General features: G+C 34.6%; 1 protein-coding gene across 1 annotated transcript; it reads left to right on the top strand.

Annotated features, from left to right (window-relative positions):
* LOC132271277 (acetolactate synthase small subunit 2, chloroplastic-like) lies at positions 1-13,483 on the top strand. Its single transcript, XM_059772608.1, has 12 exons — positions 1-362; positions 1,445-1,658; positions 2,667-2,750; positions 3,518-3,586; positions 4,759-4,842; positions 5,208-5,360; positions 6,528-6,614; positions 6,963-7,067; positions 7,174-7,296; positions 7,913-8,065; positions 11,372-11,437; positions 13,114-13,483. The coding sequence occupies exons 1-12, from the start codon at positions 100-102 to the stop codon at positions 13,195-13,197; spliced, it is 1,485 nt and encodes a 494-aa protein (XP_059628591.1). The 5' UTR covers positions 1-99; the 3' UTR covers positions 13,198-13,483.
* The last annotated feature ends 2,120 nt before the right edge of the window (positions 13,484-15,603 follow it).

Genomic DNA, 15,603 nt, shown 5'->3' with positions numbered 1-15,603 from the left:
GTGTCACACTAATATTGTCTGCACGCACATCTTTCAGTTACAGCTGCTTCATCAGCTTCTGCTTTCAGTATTATTTCTCTCTCTCTAGGGCGAGTACTCATGGCGGCTGCGGCGATTGTGTCGCCGTACCCAACGAGGACGACCATTAAGAATGAGGCTTTGAAAGCGCCGTCGTGTACCAGTGGCAGCAGTAGTCGCAGAGTGAATTTGGGGGCTGGAAATGGAAACTTCTGGAGAAACTCAGAACTAGGGGCAACATTCAACAAGGAGAAGAAAAGACCCAATTTGCGAGTAGTCTCCGCAACCAAGAACAAAACGGGTAGTGGAATCGCAAACAATGAAACCCCAGTCACCCGATCTAAGTAAGCACAAGCTATTCCTCTTGCATTATTCATTTTCTTTTTCACTCTTCCAATCATTTACGCATGTTTATGCATATATAAATGTATAATTTTGTTATTTATGAGATTAATGTGTTTATTTAGGTTGATGTGTCTACATGTGAGATGGGACTTGACAATGGAGGCGTTATTCCAATTGGGTTTCCAATACTTAAAAGAACCATTTTTTGTTCATTTTCTGAGATTATATATGCTTATAAGATTAATGTATTTATTTAGGCCTGTGTGTCTACATGTGTGATGGGATTTGAAAATGGAGGTGTTATTCCAATCGGGTTTGTGCCTGATACTAAAAAGAACACTTTTTTGTTCATTTTTCGTATTTATTTATAAATGCATGTGGTTTGGGAATGATGTTATTCTGTTGAATTTTAATTGAATGCATGGCTTAATTAAATGGTACTGTAGTTCAGAGAGGGTGACGAAGTGAGACTGAGAACATAAACATTTAGTACAACTAAGGATGACGTTTTTGTCAAATTATGTTATCATAAGGTTAGTGTAAAGGAGAAGACCGGAGGAAGTCAGCTCTAGTTGATTTGGGTTTTGACAATTCTCTATCAGTGTAAGCTTTAACTGCTGATGGTTTAGGACTCCATTAACGATAATGATCTCTCTATAAACGAACTCAATGTCTGTCTAAACGATCGAAAGGAGAATTTTTTTTTTTTTTTGGGTGGCCGGTTGGGGTGGAGAAGCATAGAAGGGGAGACATTGCTTTCAGTTTTGTTCTGAACTAGACTTCTATTTTTTTTATTAGTTGGTACTCACACACACATGCTTCCCCTGAAGCTCAACGCCCTTTCCTTCCTTTGGGAAGTAGGGGCCTGGTACCGCTAGGCCACTGACTTGTTGGTACATGTGTACATCTGAACTGGACTTCTAGCAAGCTTTGTGTACATGTTTCTATTCTTTAAACACTTATTAGGTATATGCCATGCAATTAACACAAAGCTCTTGATGGTAAAAAGCTAATAATGAGTTTCATTTTCTCCGTCCCCCTTCCTTTCTCCTTCTCTAATATCACATTTGTTCAATTTCAGGGTGAAACGTCACACGATCTCAGTGTTTGTTGGGGATGAAAGCGGGATAATAAACCGAATTGCTGGGGTTTTTGCTAGGCGGGGATACAACATTGAGTCTCTTGCCGTTGGTTTGAACAAAGACAGGGCTCTCTTTACAATAGTTGTCTCTGGAACTGAAAAGGTTTTGCAACAAGTTGTAGAGCAGCTGAACAAGCTCGTGAATGTCTTGAAGGTCGTGACTTACCCTTTTTAATATCGGAGTTAGTTTGTAAAAAGATCTTATTTGTCCAGCTGTTTTCTCTTTTTTGTATTTGGCCTGTCAGTAATTATTTAAAAGAAACGAAGGAATGTTAAAGTTCAATAATTAAGATATATTTATGAGCACACATTTCTATTAGGTTTGATGATTGTGATAATTCATTGGCCTGTGCTTGCTGTGAGATGCAGAGGATTGTGTCTTGCACTTTACAGGTTCAATGTAAAATGAGGTGGTAGGTTTGAGGTTTCTGTATCTGCAAGAACAGAGGAAGGTCTTTGAAGGTTGTAGCTGATATAAGATATTAGCTGTTTCTGCTTCCTTGTTTTTCTTATCAAAACAATGATTGATAAGAAACTGACAAAAGTTGTTTTTTTATTCCTCCTCTTTTTTGGCTTGATAATTATAAGTTTGGTGTTACCAGCAGCTAATGAAAATGGTATCAAGTTCATGGGAAGACATGAATTAGGTCTCTTCTAGCGACTTTGGGAACATTACCCAAAAATCAGTCTCAGTCTTTGCAACCATTGTGATTGCACATTAATGTTTTTGTTCTTTTTAACCCCTTTCAACTTGTCTTGGAAGCTTTTATCTAGACTACTAGGTGAATCTGCTACTGCATCTGAAGTATGATCTTGCTTTCTTCTAGATTTCATCCCTTCATTCAGAGAGGCATTACAAATGTACTGCTCTCTAGATTTCATATGGTCTAGCTGCAGGAAATGGTCCATTGACGTAAATTGATCTTTGATAACATATGTTTATGCTTATGTAGTTATTTTTAAGTTGCCTCTGGATAGCAACCATATCTGTTGGTTGTACTTAATCAGAACGGTATCACTTATTCTTTATTGAAAAAAATTATGATCTTTTTCTCTGCACTAGAATTTCTAGTTTTTCTTGTTCCCTTTTACCAAATCAAATTTTCTACATTGTCCCTTCCTATATCTCATTTGAGTAATATAATTTTGTCTGACATATCAGGTGGAAGATCTCTCAAGGGAACCTCAAGTAGAACGCGAATTGATGCTCATAAAGCTTAATGTAGATCCAAGCAACAGAGCCGAGGTTATGATATAATTATGATGCTTCTTGATTTTTTTTTTTTTTTTTTCAAAATAAAGAATTTTAATAATGCAACATATTGCTCGTAGACCATCTCTTTGTAATAACTCTGGAAACTGATGCTATATATATATGTGTATGTATATATACTTTTTCTTTTCCCTTTTTCCCCAGTTGTCTGGAGTGGCAAATATTTCCATGAATCATATTTTATAAATGACCTCCAGGGAGTTGTTTATTCATCTTTTTATTTACATTTAGTGGATATAAATCTTCGAAGTTAAGCTTAGTTCCTTATGACCAAAGATGCCTCCTGTTGTGTGAAATCTCCTAAACTGGTAGCTATAAAGAGAGCTTGCTAATCAAATGGTAGGAAACATAGAATTGAATTTGTTGTTGATCTAAGAGGCTGGTATCACTTGAAGTTGAGCCCATCCGTACTAGCTATCTGATGGTTTGTGTGAAAGGTTCTAACTGGTGCTGTAGGGATATATTCTGCTAAGCTTGATCAGTAAAGAGTTCCTAGTATTTTGATGTATGAACAATTAGTGTGCTTAGTCAACGAATAGTTGGTAAGACTTATCAAAAAAAAAAAAAAAAAATATATATATATATATATATATAGTTGGTAAGACTTGTAAGATCAATTTAATGTGATGGGCATCAACCCCATCTTGAAAATTTTGAGTACCTTCCCTTTCCATTAACTATTTTGTATCTCAACCTGCAAATTCAACTACTGATTTTCACTTTTGGTTTTTACTCTCCAGATCATGTCATTAGTGGACATATTCAGAGCAAAAATTGTTGATATATCAGAACACTCACTGACTATTGAGGTGACTGTCTTCTTATTCCTTCCTTTCTTTATGTGGTTGTTTATAAATAATTTCTGGGCTGTGATTTAATCTCTTTTAGTCTAAGAGAGCTGTGCTTTTCCAGCTTGATGCTTTTCTCTATCAGTTTAGTGCTTCCTTGAAAGGACTGTCAGAATGTGTCTGGATTTGGAGGCCGGCCTGTGTTCAATACCTCAAATTCTTGTGCGCTTTTATACAATTTTACTTATCAAAAAAAAAAAAAAAAAAAAAAAAACCTCAAATTCTTGAACTGGCTTTCATCTTTTTAAAATGCCATTTTGGTTGAGGAGGCTGGCTTCGATGGAGTATTTCAATTATCAAAAAGAAAGTCATATAAATCATTTGCTTTAACTTTTTGGCCTTAAATAGAGATAAACAGTATTATGAAGAATGCAGACACAGGAAGAAAAATGCAGACAAGCAGACAAACATGTCAAATTACATCTAAGATATTCGATGGGTAACATTTTTAATTTTCTTTAAAGAAAACGTAGAAGTCATTCCTAGAATGTGTCAAATGGGGTGAAACCCTACTTCATGCAAGTAGGTTCTACCTTATGTCATAATAAAGTCTAGTGTTACAATAAAGTTGTGTTGCCAAGTTTTTTTGTAACAAGCTTGTTTTCAACTTTTCATGTACACAGGAAAATTCATGAACACAAATGTTTAGTTTGATTTAAAGCATATTCTTCTGTTTATATCATCAAAAATATCAATTCGGATTCCAGAAAGATTCAATTAACATAGGAGACATTGCACATGGTGGATCTTTGTGCCTCGTATCATATATTATTTTCATCTGTTGCTTCTATTTATTTCTAATCCTCATTTTAATAGGAAAAATGCATGGAAATCATGGGTAGGGATTTTGCTGGAACCTTATCTGCAAAGTAAGAATCTTGAACATACCCAAAAAAAAGAAAAAGAAAAAGACAAAAAAAGGTTCAGTTACTTGAAAGAAAAGGAAAGTCAACTGGCTGGCTAACACAAACTCTTGGTTAAATAAAATGTACTGGTAGTGGACCGAGTATATTATCTTGAAGTGCTCTAGTTATATAAAACATCTGTTGAATTATTAAATTTTAATCTCCAATTATTTTTTCAAGACTAACCATGCAATTAAAAAATAGTTCTTTTTATTGTGGTTGACTTAGGTCACTGGAGACCCTGGAAAGATGGCTGCTGTTCAGAGAAATTTAAGCAAGTTTGGAATCAAAGAAATTGCAAGAACTGGAAAGGTCAGATATCGACCTTTTAAATGCTTGAGATATACGTGTATAAGTACTGCTTGTAAGTTCCACATCAAAACATTTCTGAAATATTAGCCATGGTATGTTTTGAGTTAATGTTTTCAATTTATTGGAATCTTAAGGGAGAGGGTCCAGGAGGTTTTTTTTTGGATGGGGGGACTTCTCTGTTTGTATGTGCCTCCACTAATATTTCAATCTTGAACATCTATCACGGTTATGATGGTCAGTTATGGTGACTATCCATATGAAGGTGTCTCTTGATATGAAAATATAGATAAGAATTTGACTTGTATTGTTTTTCCTTCAGAATGTCTATTTCATGATTTGATATTTGAATTTGGTGCAATCCACAGATTGCTTTGCGACGGGAAAAGCTGGGTGAGACAGCTCCTTTTTGGAGATTTTCTGCAGCTTCTTATCCAGATCTTGAAGGGTCAACGCCTGTTGGTGCTCTTTTGGAGAACACTAGTAGACCAGTAAATGGCAATATAAGTACCTCTTCAACGGTACACACTTCTCTATCCCACTGAGCAGGCTTTTCATGCTACTCTTTTCATTATGCATGTGTTTTGAGGTCACTCTTGTATGCATGAACCTGGGTGTTCTATGGGGTTATATAACCTGTAGATTCTTATAAATAAGCATTAGCTCTTTAACTCTTGGACAGGCTTATCAACTCTGTTCATGAAACAAGTGTCCAGCATGATACCAAATCTATACTGAAACTATTATAAATCCCGAGGCTGATATCTGTTTGGATAATCAACATAAAGTTTATGCTAGTACTTGCAGAACAATATTGTTGATTTCTTGAAATTAGCATTGAGTTTTACCCAAAAAAAGAAAAAGAAAAATAATAAATGAACAAAGAGGTTTGTGTAGTTATTTTATTTTTTATAATTATTTGGACTATCTTGGATTATGCAAATTTATTTTTATTCTTTATAATTATTTGAACTATCTTGCATTGTGCAAATAACTGATGAATATTTTCTTTTTAACAAGTACAATATCTGTAATAACATCTAAAGTTTAGAAATTTTCAGTTCTACGTGATTGGTTAGACAACATCCAATCAATATAAGTATTTCCATGCACCATTGATCTTGTTTTTATCTATTTTCTTCCCCTTAAGTTTTGGTAGATCATCCAGTGTTTAGTTTTTATGAAGTTTTGATGCTTATTCCCTGTACTAAAACATAGAGTTGGTCATACTGGACAGTTTCTCTTTTGATGAATTGTGTTTTATCTAGATTCTGGTAATAAAAGTGCTAGCCCAGTGCACGAGGCTCTCGCCAATGCAGGGCCTGGGAGTGTTAGATGTGCCCAGGCTTACCTCCGCAAAGGACAATGTCGTTTAACTTTGATGAATTTGCCGTACCGTGTACCAACTTAAATTGAGAAAGAAAAAGTTTATATTGAATGTTTGTGTTAGTGGATGGACTTGATTTATTGTTATCCAGGTTCTCTTTTTCTGCACAGTCAATATCGTACCTTACCAAGCTAGAGTAGATGCAATATCTGATTCATCAATATTAATTTTTACTAATCCTTTCCCACACTTTCCTGAGTCTGCAACTTTAGAATGCTTTTCTTCAGTTTCTGGATAGTGTATCCTTTTGTTCCAAATTATTATTAATTAATCATTTATATTTATTTATTTTTATATGAAGGGCGATGTTTATCCTGTGGAGCCTTATGATGACTTCTCAGTGAATCAAGTTCTTGATGCTCATTGGGGTGTTCTCTATGATGAAGATGTAAGAAATCTAATTGCCACTAGAGATTTTTTAATTACAATTTCTTTTAACTAATGACATTTGGAATTTTTAACTTGTACTTGGCAGAAACTCTTCATAACCTAAGGCCATCATAACTTAAACTGTTAGCAAATATTCAATTTTGTTTTACAACACTTGTTTCAATTGAAAAATACAACTTTCAGAACTATGGGAGATCGTCAGTTCAATTCTGAATTTTAAATTAATTAAGTCATTGACTTTTATGACCATTAAATTTATTATAGAGTAGGTGATCTCAATCTAATTCTAAATTTAAATCCCATTTGATGAATAGTGCATTCTAATACGTTGATTCTGATATTGCAGTCAACTGGGCTTCGCTCACACACTTTATCTATTTTAGTTAATGACTGCCCTGGAGTTCTCAACATAGTTACTGGGGTTATAGCTCGAAGAGGTTATAACATTCAGGTCACTTTGTCTTCAGTGATGCCTTTTTTTGTTAAAAAAAAATTATTTTCTTTCTGATTTATGTGACTTTCTGATGTGGTCGATTGTCTCTAATTGCTGGTCTCAGAGTCTAGCTGTAGGGCATGCAGAAAAGGAAGGGATTTCTCGCATTACTACTGTTGTTCCTGGAACAGATGAATCTATTGGCAAGTTGGTTCAACAGTTGCACAAGTTGGTGGATCTTCACGAGGTGAGGGAAAAATCCTTAGATGTGTTGAAACAAACTTATCTGAACTAGAATTTAGCTTCAAGTGCTCAAGAGGCCTCTCCAAAGAAACTACTTGCTCCTGAAATATGCCATGCCATACTTCCATGTTATTGACCATCTAAACAATGGAATAATAGTTTATGATTCCTGAATTACATGTTACTATAAACAAACTCATTCATTTCCCTAATGTTTGGTTTTGCGTACTCAATTTGTGGATAATTTAGGAACTATTAGCAACATTCAAGATTATTTTGCATTTTTTAATTTCATGCTGTAAATCAGGGTTGCTTTTGATAATGAAAAGTAAATTTGTACTTCCGATCCATTTTCTCAAGATTTTGAGGATTTTGTCACAATCTGATGACTCCCTTTCTCAATTTTTTGTGAATTTGTTACAATCTGATATGTGTGCTGCCCACTCTCCCTCTCCTAGATGCCTTTGTTTGATGGAATTGTACAAAGAAGGCCATCAATCATGTAGTTGGTTGTATGCTTTTGAAGAATTTATCTTAAGCCTTGTGGTTTATTTTATATTTATAAACATGTAACTTGAAATTGCAATTACTAACAAGTAATATGACGGCTGTTTGTTTAGGTTCGAGATATTACCCACTTGCCATTCGCAGAGCGGGAGCTGATGTTGATAAAGGTTGCCGTGAATGCTGCTGCTAGGAGGGATGTCCTTGATATAGCCGGGGTTTTCCGGGCCAAAGCTGTTGATATGTCTGACCATACAATAACACTAGAGGTGAAATTTCGTTCTAAAATATGCCGTTATCTTCTTCTTCCTTCTTTTTTATTTTTCTTTATAAAAAAAAATGCACTTTTGCAATTTACATTGATGACTGCAATATACGTGTAAGGATTGGGAAGGGGCCCTACTCTGTTTATAAATTACATTTGGGGGTGGAGGAACTAAATCCTAACTAGTTACTTCAAAAAAGCCTAGCTTGTTCCATTGGAAACTTTTAGTAAAAGAACTGTTATAATGCAAAAACTTTAATGAGCTCAGCTTATAGGACCCACCAGTCCGAAAGGAGGACAAACTTTATTAGCTCCAGAGTAGATGTAGCCCGGTAGAAAATCTGTCTACTATAGTCAGTAAGGATCTAGAAAACTTAGATCATGGCCAAAATCATGCAACTTTCGATTTTAAAGAAAAATTCTACAAATTCCTGCAAGAATGGTCAAATAACCCTAGCTTTGGGGCTTGTGATTTGTCACGCCCCAAATTTCAGTTTCATAGACAACTTGTCGAACACTCAACCTTTGGCGTGATATGAATTATCGTTCATCCATGTACATGAATAAACCACCATTTCCACAACATGGGCAAATACTGAATAAAATCAACCTTACTTTTTACCAGCATAAAGGTCTATAACTTATTCTCATCAGCACACTACGAACATCACAAGTTCAAAATACATTATTCTGCCAAAGCGAATCTCTACTACTAGAATTAAAATAGCTAAGCAATAAAGACGATGTCCACCTGAACTCATTCCTGCTGCTTTGTTGTTTTACCTGGAATGTTAATAAGTTATAGACCAGTCACCACTACGTGCCTATAACTTATTAACAGTGGTTAGTTATATCACTTAACCACTGTGAAAAGCAGATCATGTACCTAGAGACTCAAGGAGAGTGTGATGAATTGATTTGAGTCAAGACGGTAACTAAGGGGTTAGGATTTGGGAACTGTAACCAAGGTAATAAACCTTCTTTCTCACAGTGGATTCAGTTTGTTGGACCAAGTCCCGTTATTTTTCCAGATTGGGTTTTTACGTGAAAAATATTTGTGTCCATCTTTTACTGCTTCAATTGTTTATACATGCTTGGATGATGGGCCGAGTGATTTTTATATTTGTGCCAGAATTTGAATTTCTATTAAATTAGTTCAAATTTAAAAAGCAATTAAAATTCGGTAATCAAATCCATAAGACCTATTCATCCCCTATCTGGGCCTACATCATGGACCTTGCGTGACTCTCTATCAGTTCTCGGGTTCCTGTCTTACGAACCTTCAGAAGTTTCACTAATAACAAAAAATAAATATATGCACAAGGGTGTGACTCACCAAAAGATTCGTAGGCATTCCCAGAACCCACAGTCAATCAAAATTTCCAGCGACATCTTAATGGTTTACAGCAAAACCAACAATCCCTAAGGCTTTGTTTGTTGGGTGGGATTTCAAAGACAAGTATTTATGAATAACAGGATTCGGAGATTGACATTTGTCAATGTTTGTTTTCATGTCATGGGATTTCAATTTTCCATAGGCCCCCGAAATCATGTCTTTTGTGGTGTTTTAATAGGCCACATAAAAGCTCACGATCTAATGAATCACACATCTCTACAAATGACAGTGCCTCAAAAGTGTCATCTGATCATCTCACATGTAACTGAAGATTTTAAAAACAGGAAGAGAAAACTGGATTTGCAGACCAAAACCTATGTATTTCTGGAAGAACTTTTTTTTCCAACTGACGAAGGACTTAGGCTTGTAATGTGCATCCTAGAGTTTTGAAAGCATTGTTTCAACTGTTCTAAAATTGTTTTCTTCACCGGGCAGTAAGAGTATTTATATAACACATTAACACAAGGACAGCAAATATACAAAACGACTGATTTAAGAACTAGATTTGAATCTCATCATTTATGATTTTCCATAACATTGGAATTCCGCCCCCACTAAAGAGAGCAATCTGATTCAATTCGAGTACTTCTTCAAGATAGAAACAACTCCCCCTCCTCCCCCAAACATCAAAAAAAAAAAAAACAATAGAAAAAAGAAATGAGTTCAATGAACAATAAAATTTCTAAACCTGAGACATTTTAAAGCTGCATGAAGATTTCAGTTTGCAAAAGCAGATTAGGGTGTTAATTTTTTCAACGTTTCCACAATAAATGGGGTGTGTGTGTGTGAGGTCAATAGGAGTTAGGTTGACAAGTTTCTTTATTTCTAATTTCAAAGATTCAGCTTGGGTATAAAGGTAAATTCAACTCTCCGTTGTGCACTCAACAAATTTGGGTTTCATATTCATGCATTCTCATTATCATTATTGTTTAGAGTTTAAATTAAACATGTTTTGATCCTTAAAAAATATTTTGAATTGAAAATTCTAGAATAACCGAACTGCAGGAAGTTAAATAAATCAAACTATGTGGAAGACAGTTTCCGAAAAAGGTTTTAAACTCATAAACTCTAATCCTTTTTAGCGTCAAAGGTCTACGGCCCTTGTGTTTTTTGGGAAAACACAGCAAACATATTAAAGCATAATGAGACTTTCTTAGAGCATCTTGAGTATATTCTAGCCAAAAAAATTGCTAGAACTTTTGTTTCATCATCAAAATCTAGGTGGTGAATATTCCCAAGTGTCGATCAGCTATAAGTGCGTCAATTAGTTCAACAATACAATTCACACAACCTACAAGCATGACCGACTAGTAGAGGAGAGTAATCACGAGTTGAACAGTGAATTGCGTGAGGAGTGGGCTTGTAGATTGACAGCAAAAGTGTCTGAAAAGGAACAACAGGCGTGAGTTAAGTTTTGAGGTAACTTAGGTGATTCAAGGTTCAAAATCTAATATCTAGGTTTGCAATACCTTTCTTCTGATTTTATCTGCCTGGATTAGGTCATGTGTTTTTCTACATAAGAGCTGGGTTCTTGTGTGGCATGTTTATATTTCTACCCTATTCTGAATTTTACTTGTTTAATATTCAGTTTGTGTAAATTAGTTGAAAATTGAAAATTTATGGTATAAGCAGTTGACTTTGTTTTTGAAACTTATTCAGCCCACGTCTAGGTCTAGTCTTGGGTTGTGCTTACTATGGCGTATTAGAGCCAAGGGTGCTGGTCCTATGACAAAACAATTACCAGGACGTGTCCTTTGTTTCTAAAGTTGAAATCGACAATAGTTCAAGTTCCAGTTGTATTGTTATTCTAGTTGGAGCATATCTCATATTGCTGTCTCCACCAAGCCTTTTCTATTTTTCTTTTTCTTTTCTTCTTACTCTTGCTGGCAATTTTGGTATCCGTATTTTTTCCAGCTCACAGGAGATTTGAACAAGATGATTGCACTGCAGGGATTATTGGAGTCCTATGGCATTTGTGAGGTTCGTCTCTAAATTTTCAATTCTTAACCAAATCGCATCCAAATCTTATGAACTAGCATATTAATTTAAGAAATGCTCAAGTATTTTGGTCATATTTCTTGGCTTTGTCCTCAAGTTGTTATATTATTTCTTTAACATGTTTCTTGTTTATGCATTAATTGGTTTCTTTGTATGTGTGTTTGAATTAAATTTTGAACTTCTATCAAGCTGTCTTTTAATTCTTAAAATTTCATTATTAATATTTCAAATTCAAGTGCCTGGACAAAACAAGCACCCAATTTCTTGGGTTGAAAAAGTAAGGAACAAAGAATTGGTGGGCCATGCTCTAGATGTGTAATTGTCTTTTTGATTACATCTGCTCAACTGAGCCTAATACGGACTTCTTGGAGTCTTTACCTAATTGTATCATCGGTAAAATTGATTGTCGTCTTGTCCTTCTCACAACCTCAACTCAAATTTCTCTTTGGTTTTTTTTTCACCTTTTATACCTTCGGATTGACCAAAGTTACTCCATGTTGACACGTTAATTGGTCTTCATTAAATAAGACTGGGGTGTCTAACATTACATGAACATGTGCACCCATCTCTTGTGGTCTTTGGCAAAAACTATTTACTTCATTATAGAATAGTTGGGTTGCACCAAGGGGCATTAGTTCTCTTGTTGAAATCTCTTCTGGAGTTTTTACGCACTCTTGCAAGAAAGCCTAGAGTATAGGGACAAGTGATTGTAATCAGATTGACCGGAGGACCAATTTTTATTCTTTTAATACTGTTATGTCAGCTTTATGAAAGCCTGCCTATGATAAGAACTGAATTCCCTTTAAATTAGTGTTTTCTTGGAAGCCGGATAAATTTGGTATAGGAGTTGTATTTAAAGATAACAACACTGTTTTTCTTTCCCAAGCCTGCAGGTTGTGAGTTCACTCATTGCTATTAAGGGTGAGATTTTAGGTCTCACAAAGCCTTGGAGGTGTCTATACTTTAAATATTCATCATTGTTTTGTCGAGGCTGATGCTGAGGTTTTGTATTAGGTTGGATGAGATGTTGATCCTCGGGCTCTTGACATTGTGGTGAATTTTTGAGAGTTGGGGGATATATTTGGTGCTTTAGGAACGGAGTTTTGTTGTCCGCCAATCAGTAGGCTGATTTCTTGGCTAAGAGGAGAGCCTCTGATTTGGTGCCATTGGCAGTCATCTGCCGAGCTCCCTCCATGGTTAGGGCAGTGGGACTATGGGTTGACTCTGTAGGTTCTGTACAAGTAGTTTACTCTATTATTTTGTTTGTTTCTTAGCTGCCGCCTTCAATGATTCAATTATACGCAAATTTATACTGATTTGTTTTTCGTTGATAATATATTTTGTTTATTATTTAAAAATATTTTCGTGAGAGAGAGCCTTGGCATAACGGTAAGGTTGATCTATTGTGACCTGAAGGTCACGGATTCGAAATAAGAAAACCACCTCTCTGCATGCGAAGGTAAGGGTGTGTACATTTGACCCTCCCCAGAACCCGCAATGGCGGGAGCCTCGTGCATTGGGTTTGGCCTTTACCCTATTAAAAAACATTTTCAGCGCTGATTTTATTTGATCTAATGTATTTCTAGCACTGTATCATTTTCTGTCTCTTCTTCCTTTTGTCTTTCTCTGATTGCTTGACTGTGACATCTCCTTTGAAGGTGGCAAGGACTGGCCGGGTGGCATTGGTGCGGGAGTCGGGTGTGGATTCTACGTACCTCCGGGGATATTCTCTTCCATCGTAGTACTGCCTGGATTGCAATAGCTAGTAGTTCTTCTCTTTCTCGCAAAAGGGAAAAAGAAACTCAACGATGTTTCATTATCCTGCTTTTATGTTAGCTGGCTGGAAGAGTAGGGTTACGTTGTTCATCAAACTTCAGATGAATAGGTGCTCGAGAAACTGGGAAATTTGATACTTCATCATAAATTTTCTACGTTAATACCATTATGTTATACCATCTGTACTAATGACATTATATTATCCATTCGATTTCGTTCTTTTAGTAATCTTAAACTATAATTTTCTTGTTCTCCGAGTTGTTGTTGTTTTTTTTTTTTTTTTTTTTTTTTTTTTCTCGCTCTCTTCGGTATTCAGGGTCTCAACTCTCAAGCGAGATAAACTGGATTTGAGTGGATGCTAGCCTGGTCCCCAATTTTTATAGAAATAGGTTCCTATGAAATACTTCAATTTTTATTCTCTATTTGGGGTATTTTCTTTTATCCTTTTGGGTCAGGTTGGATAGTGTTCATGTACCATAAACACAGAAAGACACGTTAAATTTAAAAAAAATAGGATGCGGGTACAGAGTGGGCACGGTTACATATAAATATAAATATTTATTTTTATATATTTATTCAGTAATAGGGTTATAAAACTTTCATTAATTTATAATTTCTATACTAAGGTTGGTCTGAAATGAATTAGAAAATGATATTATGTCTTTAGTGTAATGATTTTTATATCATATGTATTAGTATTTAACTACTTTTTACTACTTTGTCACGATAGTATTCATATTATTTTCAAAATTAGTGGGTAGAGTTGTGTTAGAAATGTCTGAGAAGTGTTGACGAAGTGTCAGCAAAGTGTATAGAAAGTGTCAATGAAGTGTTCGAAATAATCAAATTAATTTTTATTTATGGACGTGTATATGAAATGTCGGACACATATCCGAGGAATGTCGGTGTCGTGCTTCTTAGGTATTCATCCTTAAAAATGAAGATAATAGAACATTAAGGCCCTGTTTGGCAACCATTTTTTCTTTATTGTGTTTTTCTTTTGTTTTTGATCTCGCACTAGCAAAGTGAAATCCGGAAAGCATGTTTTGATAATATTTGCTTTGATTTGACGGGAACATATATGAAAAGAGGCAAAACTCGGAGAACACCAAATTAGTTGCTTTTGTACGGTAACAAAAACTCTGTAGCGATGAACCGAATCCAAAAAAAGAGAAAAACTCTTCAATGACCTTTAAATAGTCATTTTATTTTTAAAAGTGGCAACAATTTTTTAACTGACATGTGTTTCATTTTTTTGCTTTTAAAATTTTTGCAACAAATGTAATGTTATGAAACATGTTTTTAATTATTATTGAACATACTTCACGGCACAAACACTATTATGTTTTGGGTCAACACAAAAACAGTAAACAAAAGCGGATTTAAGTGTATTAAAAAAATAAAAAGTGATTCATGAAATTCAAATATGAAATCATAGAATATTTTTTTCAGCAATTTGATGATGTAGTTCTAGTTTGTTTTTTTCCCTTTGAAGTCACTGTCTAACGTGGTTGTTCCTTCACTATTATCTGACCATTTTTTTGGTTCTATCCTAATCCGACTCCGAAGGGAGTCTAACTAGATAAAATAATGAATGAACAGGCAAGTTAGCCAACTACATAAGTTTCGCATATATATATATATATATATATATATATATATATATGAGTATATTTTAAAACAACAAGTTGATCCGAGTTTAGGGAGACTTAATTTTATTCGCGTACAACAAGAAAGAAAGACAGAGCACATGGACACGGGTGAGTTTGATAGAGTAGTCAATTTGAGTGCTTATCACATGGACAGACAAAACACATTATCAGACTTTTTTATTTATTTAATTTTTTTGATAATTACACATTAACAGTCCTTTATCTTTCGCAATGGATAAAAAATTGTGTTTAGATACTAACACTCCTTCGATGCTATCAAATATGCATCATACTTTCTGCGTGTGTTCATAATTTTGAAATGTACATCAGTACATGTATTTTTATTTATATGATATATTTGTCAGATATTTCGATTACTTATTGCAAACTTTTTAAATTTTTTAACGAGTTTTGAATATTAAATGTAATTTTTTCATGCATGATTATACTTTTGTAAGTATGATATGAATATTAATTTTCGGGTAAATTATAGTGATATTTTTTGAAATTTGAACAAATTACACATAAATGGATTATTTAGTGCTTTACTTTGACATCTCTTGAAATTTGACATGTAAACTTAGCGATACACTACCGTTTTCTTCCTGATATAATTATTGAAAAAAATTTATAAAATGGGAACTTTGCCATACTCTTGGATAAAAATGAAATATAATTTATTATTATGGGCATTATTGACTTTTTACATTCAAAGTCATT

This window comes from Cornus florida, unplaced genomic scaffold, assembly GCF_030987335.1.
Source record: "Cornus florida cultivar Cherokee Brave unplaced genomic scaffold, ASM3098733v1 CherokeeBrave_3.0.0_Hap2_Chr08, whole genome shotgun sequence".
Taxonomy (NCBI): domain Eukaryota; kingdom Viridiplantae; phylum Streptophyta; class Magnoliopsida; order Cornales; family Cornaceae; genus Cornus; species Cornus florida.
This window is presented reverse-complemented; position numbering and strand designations above follow the sequence as displayed.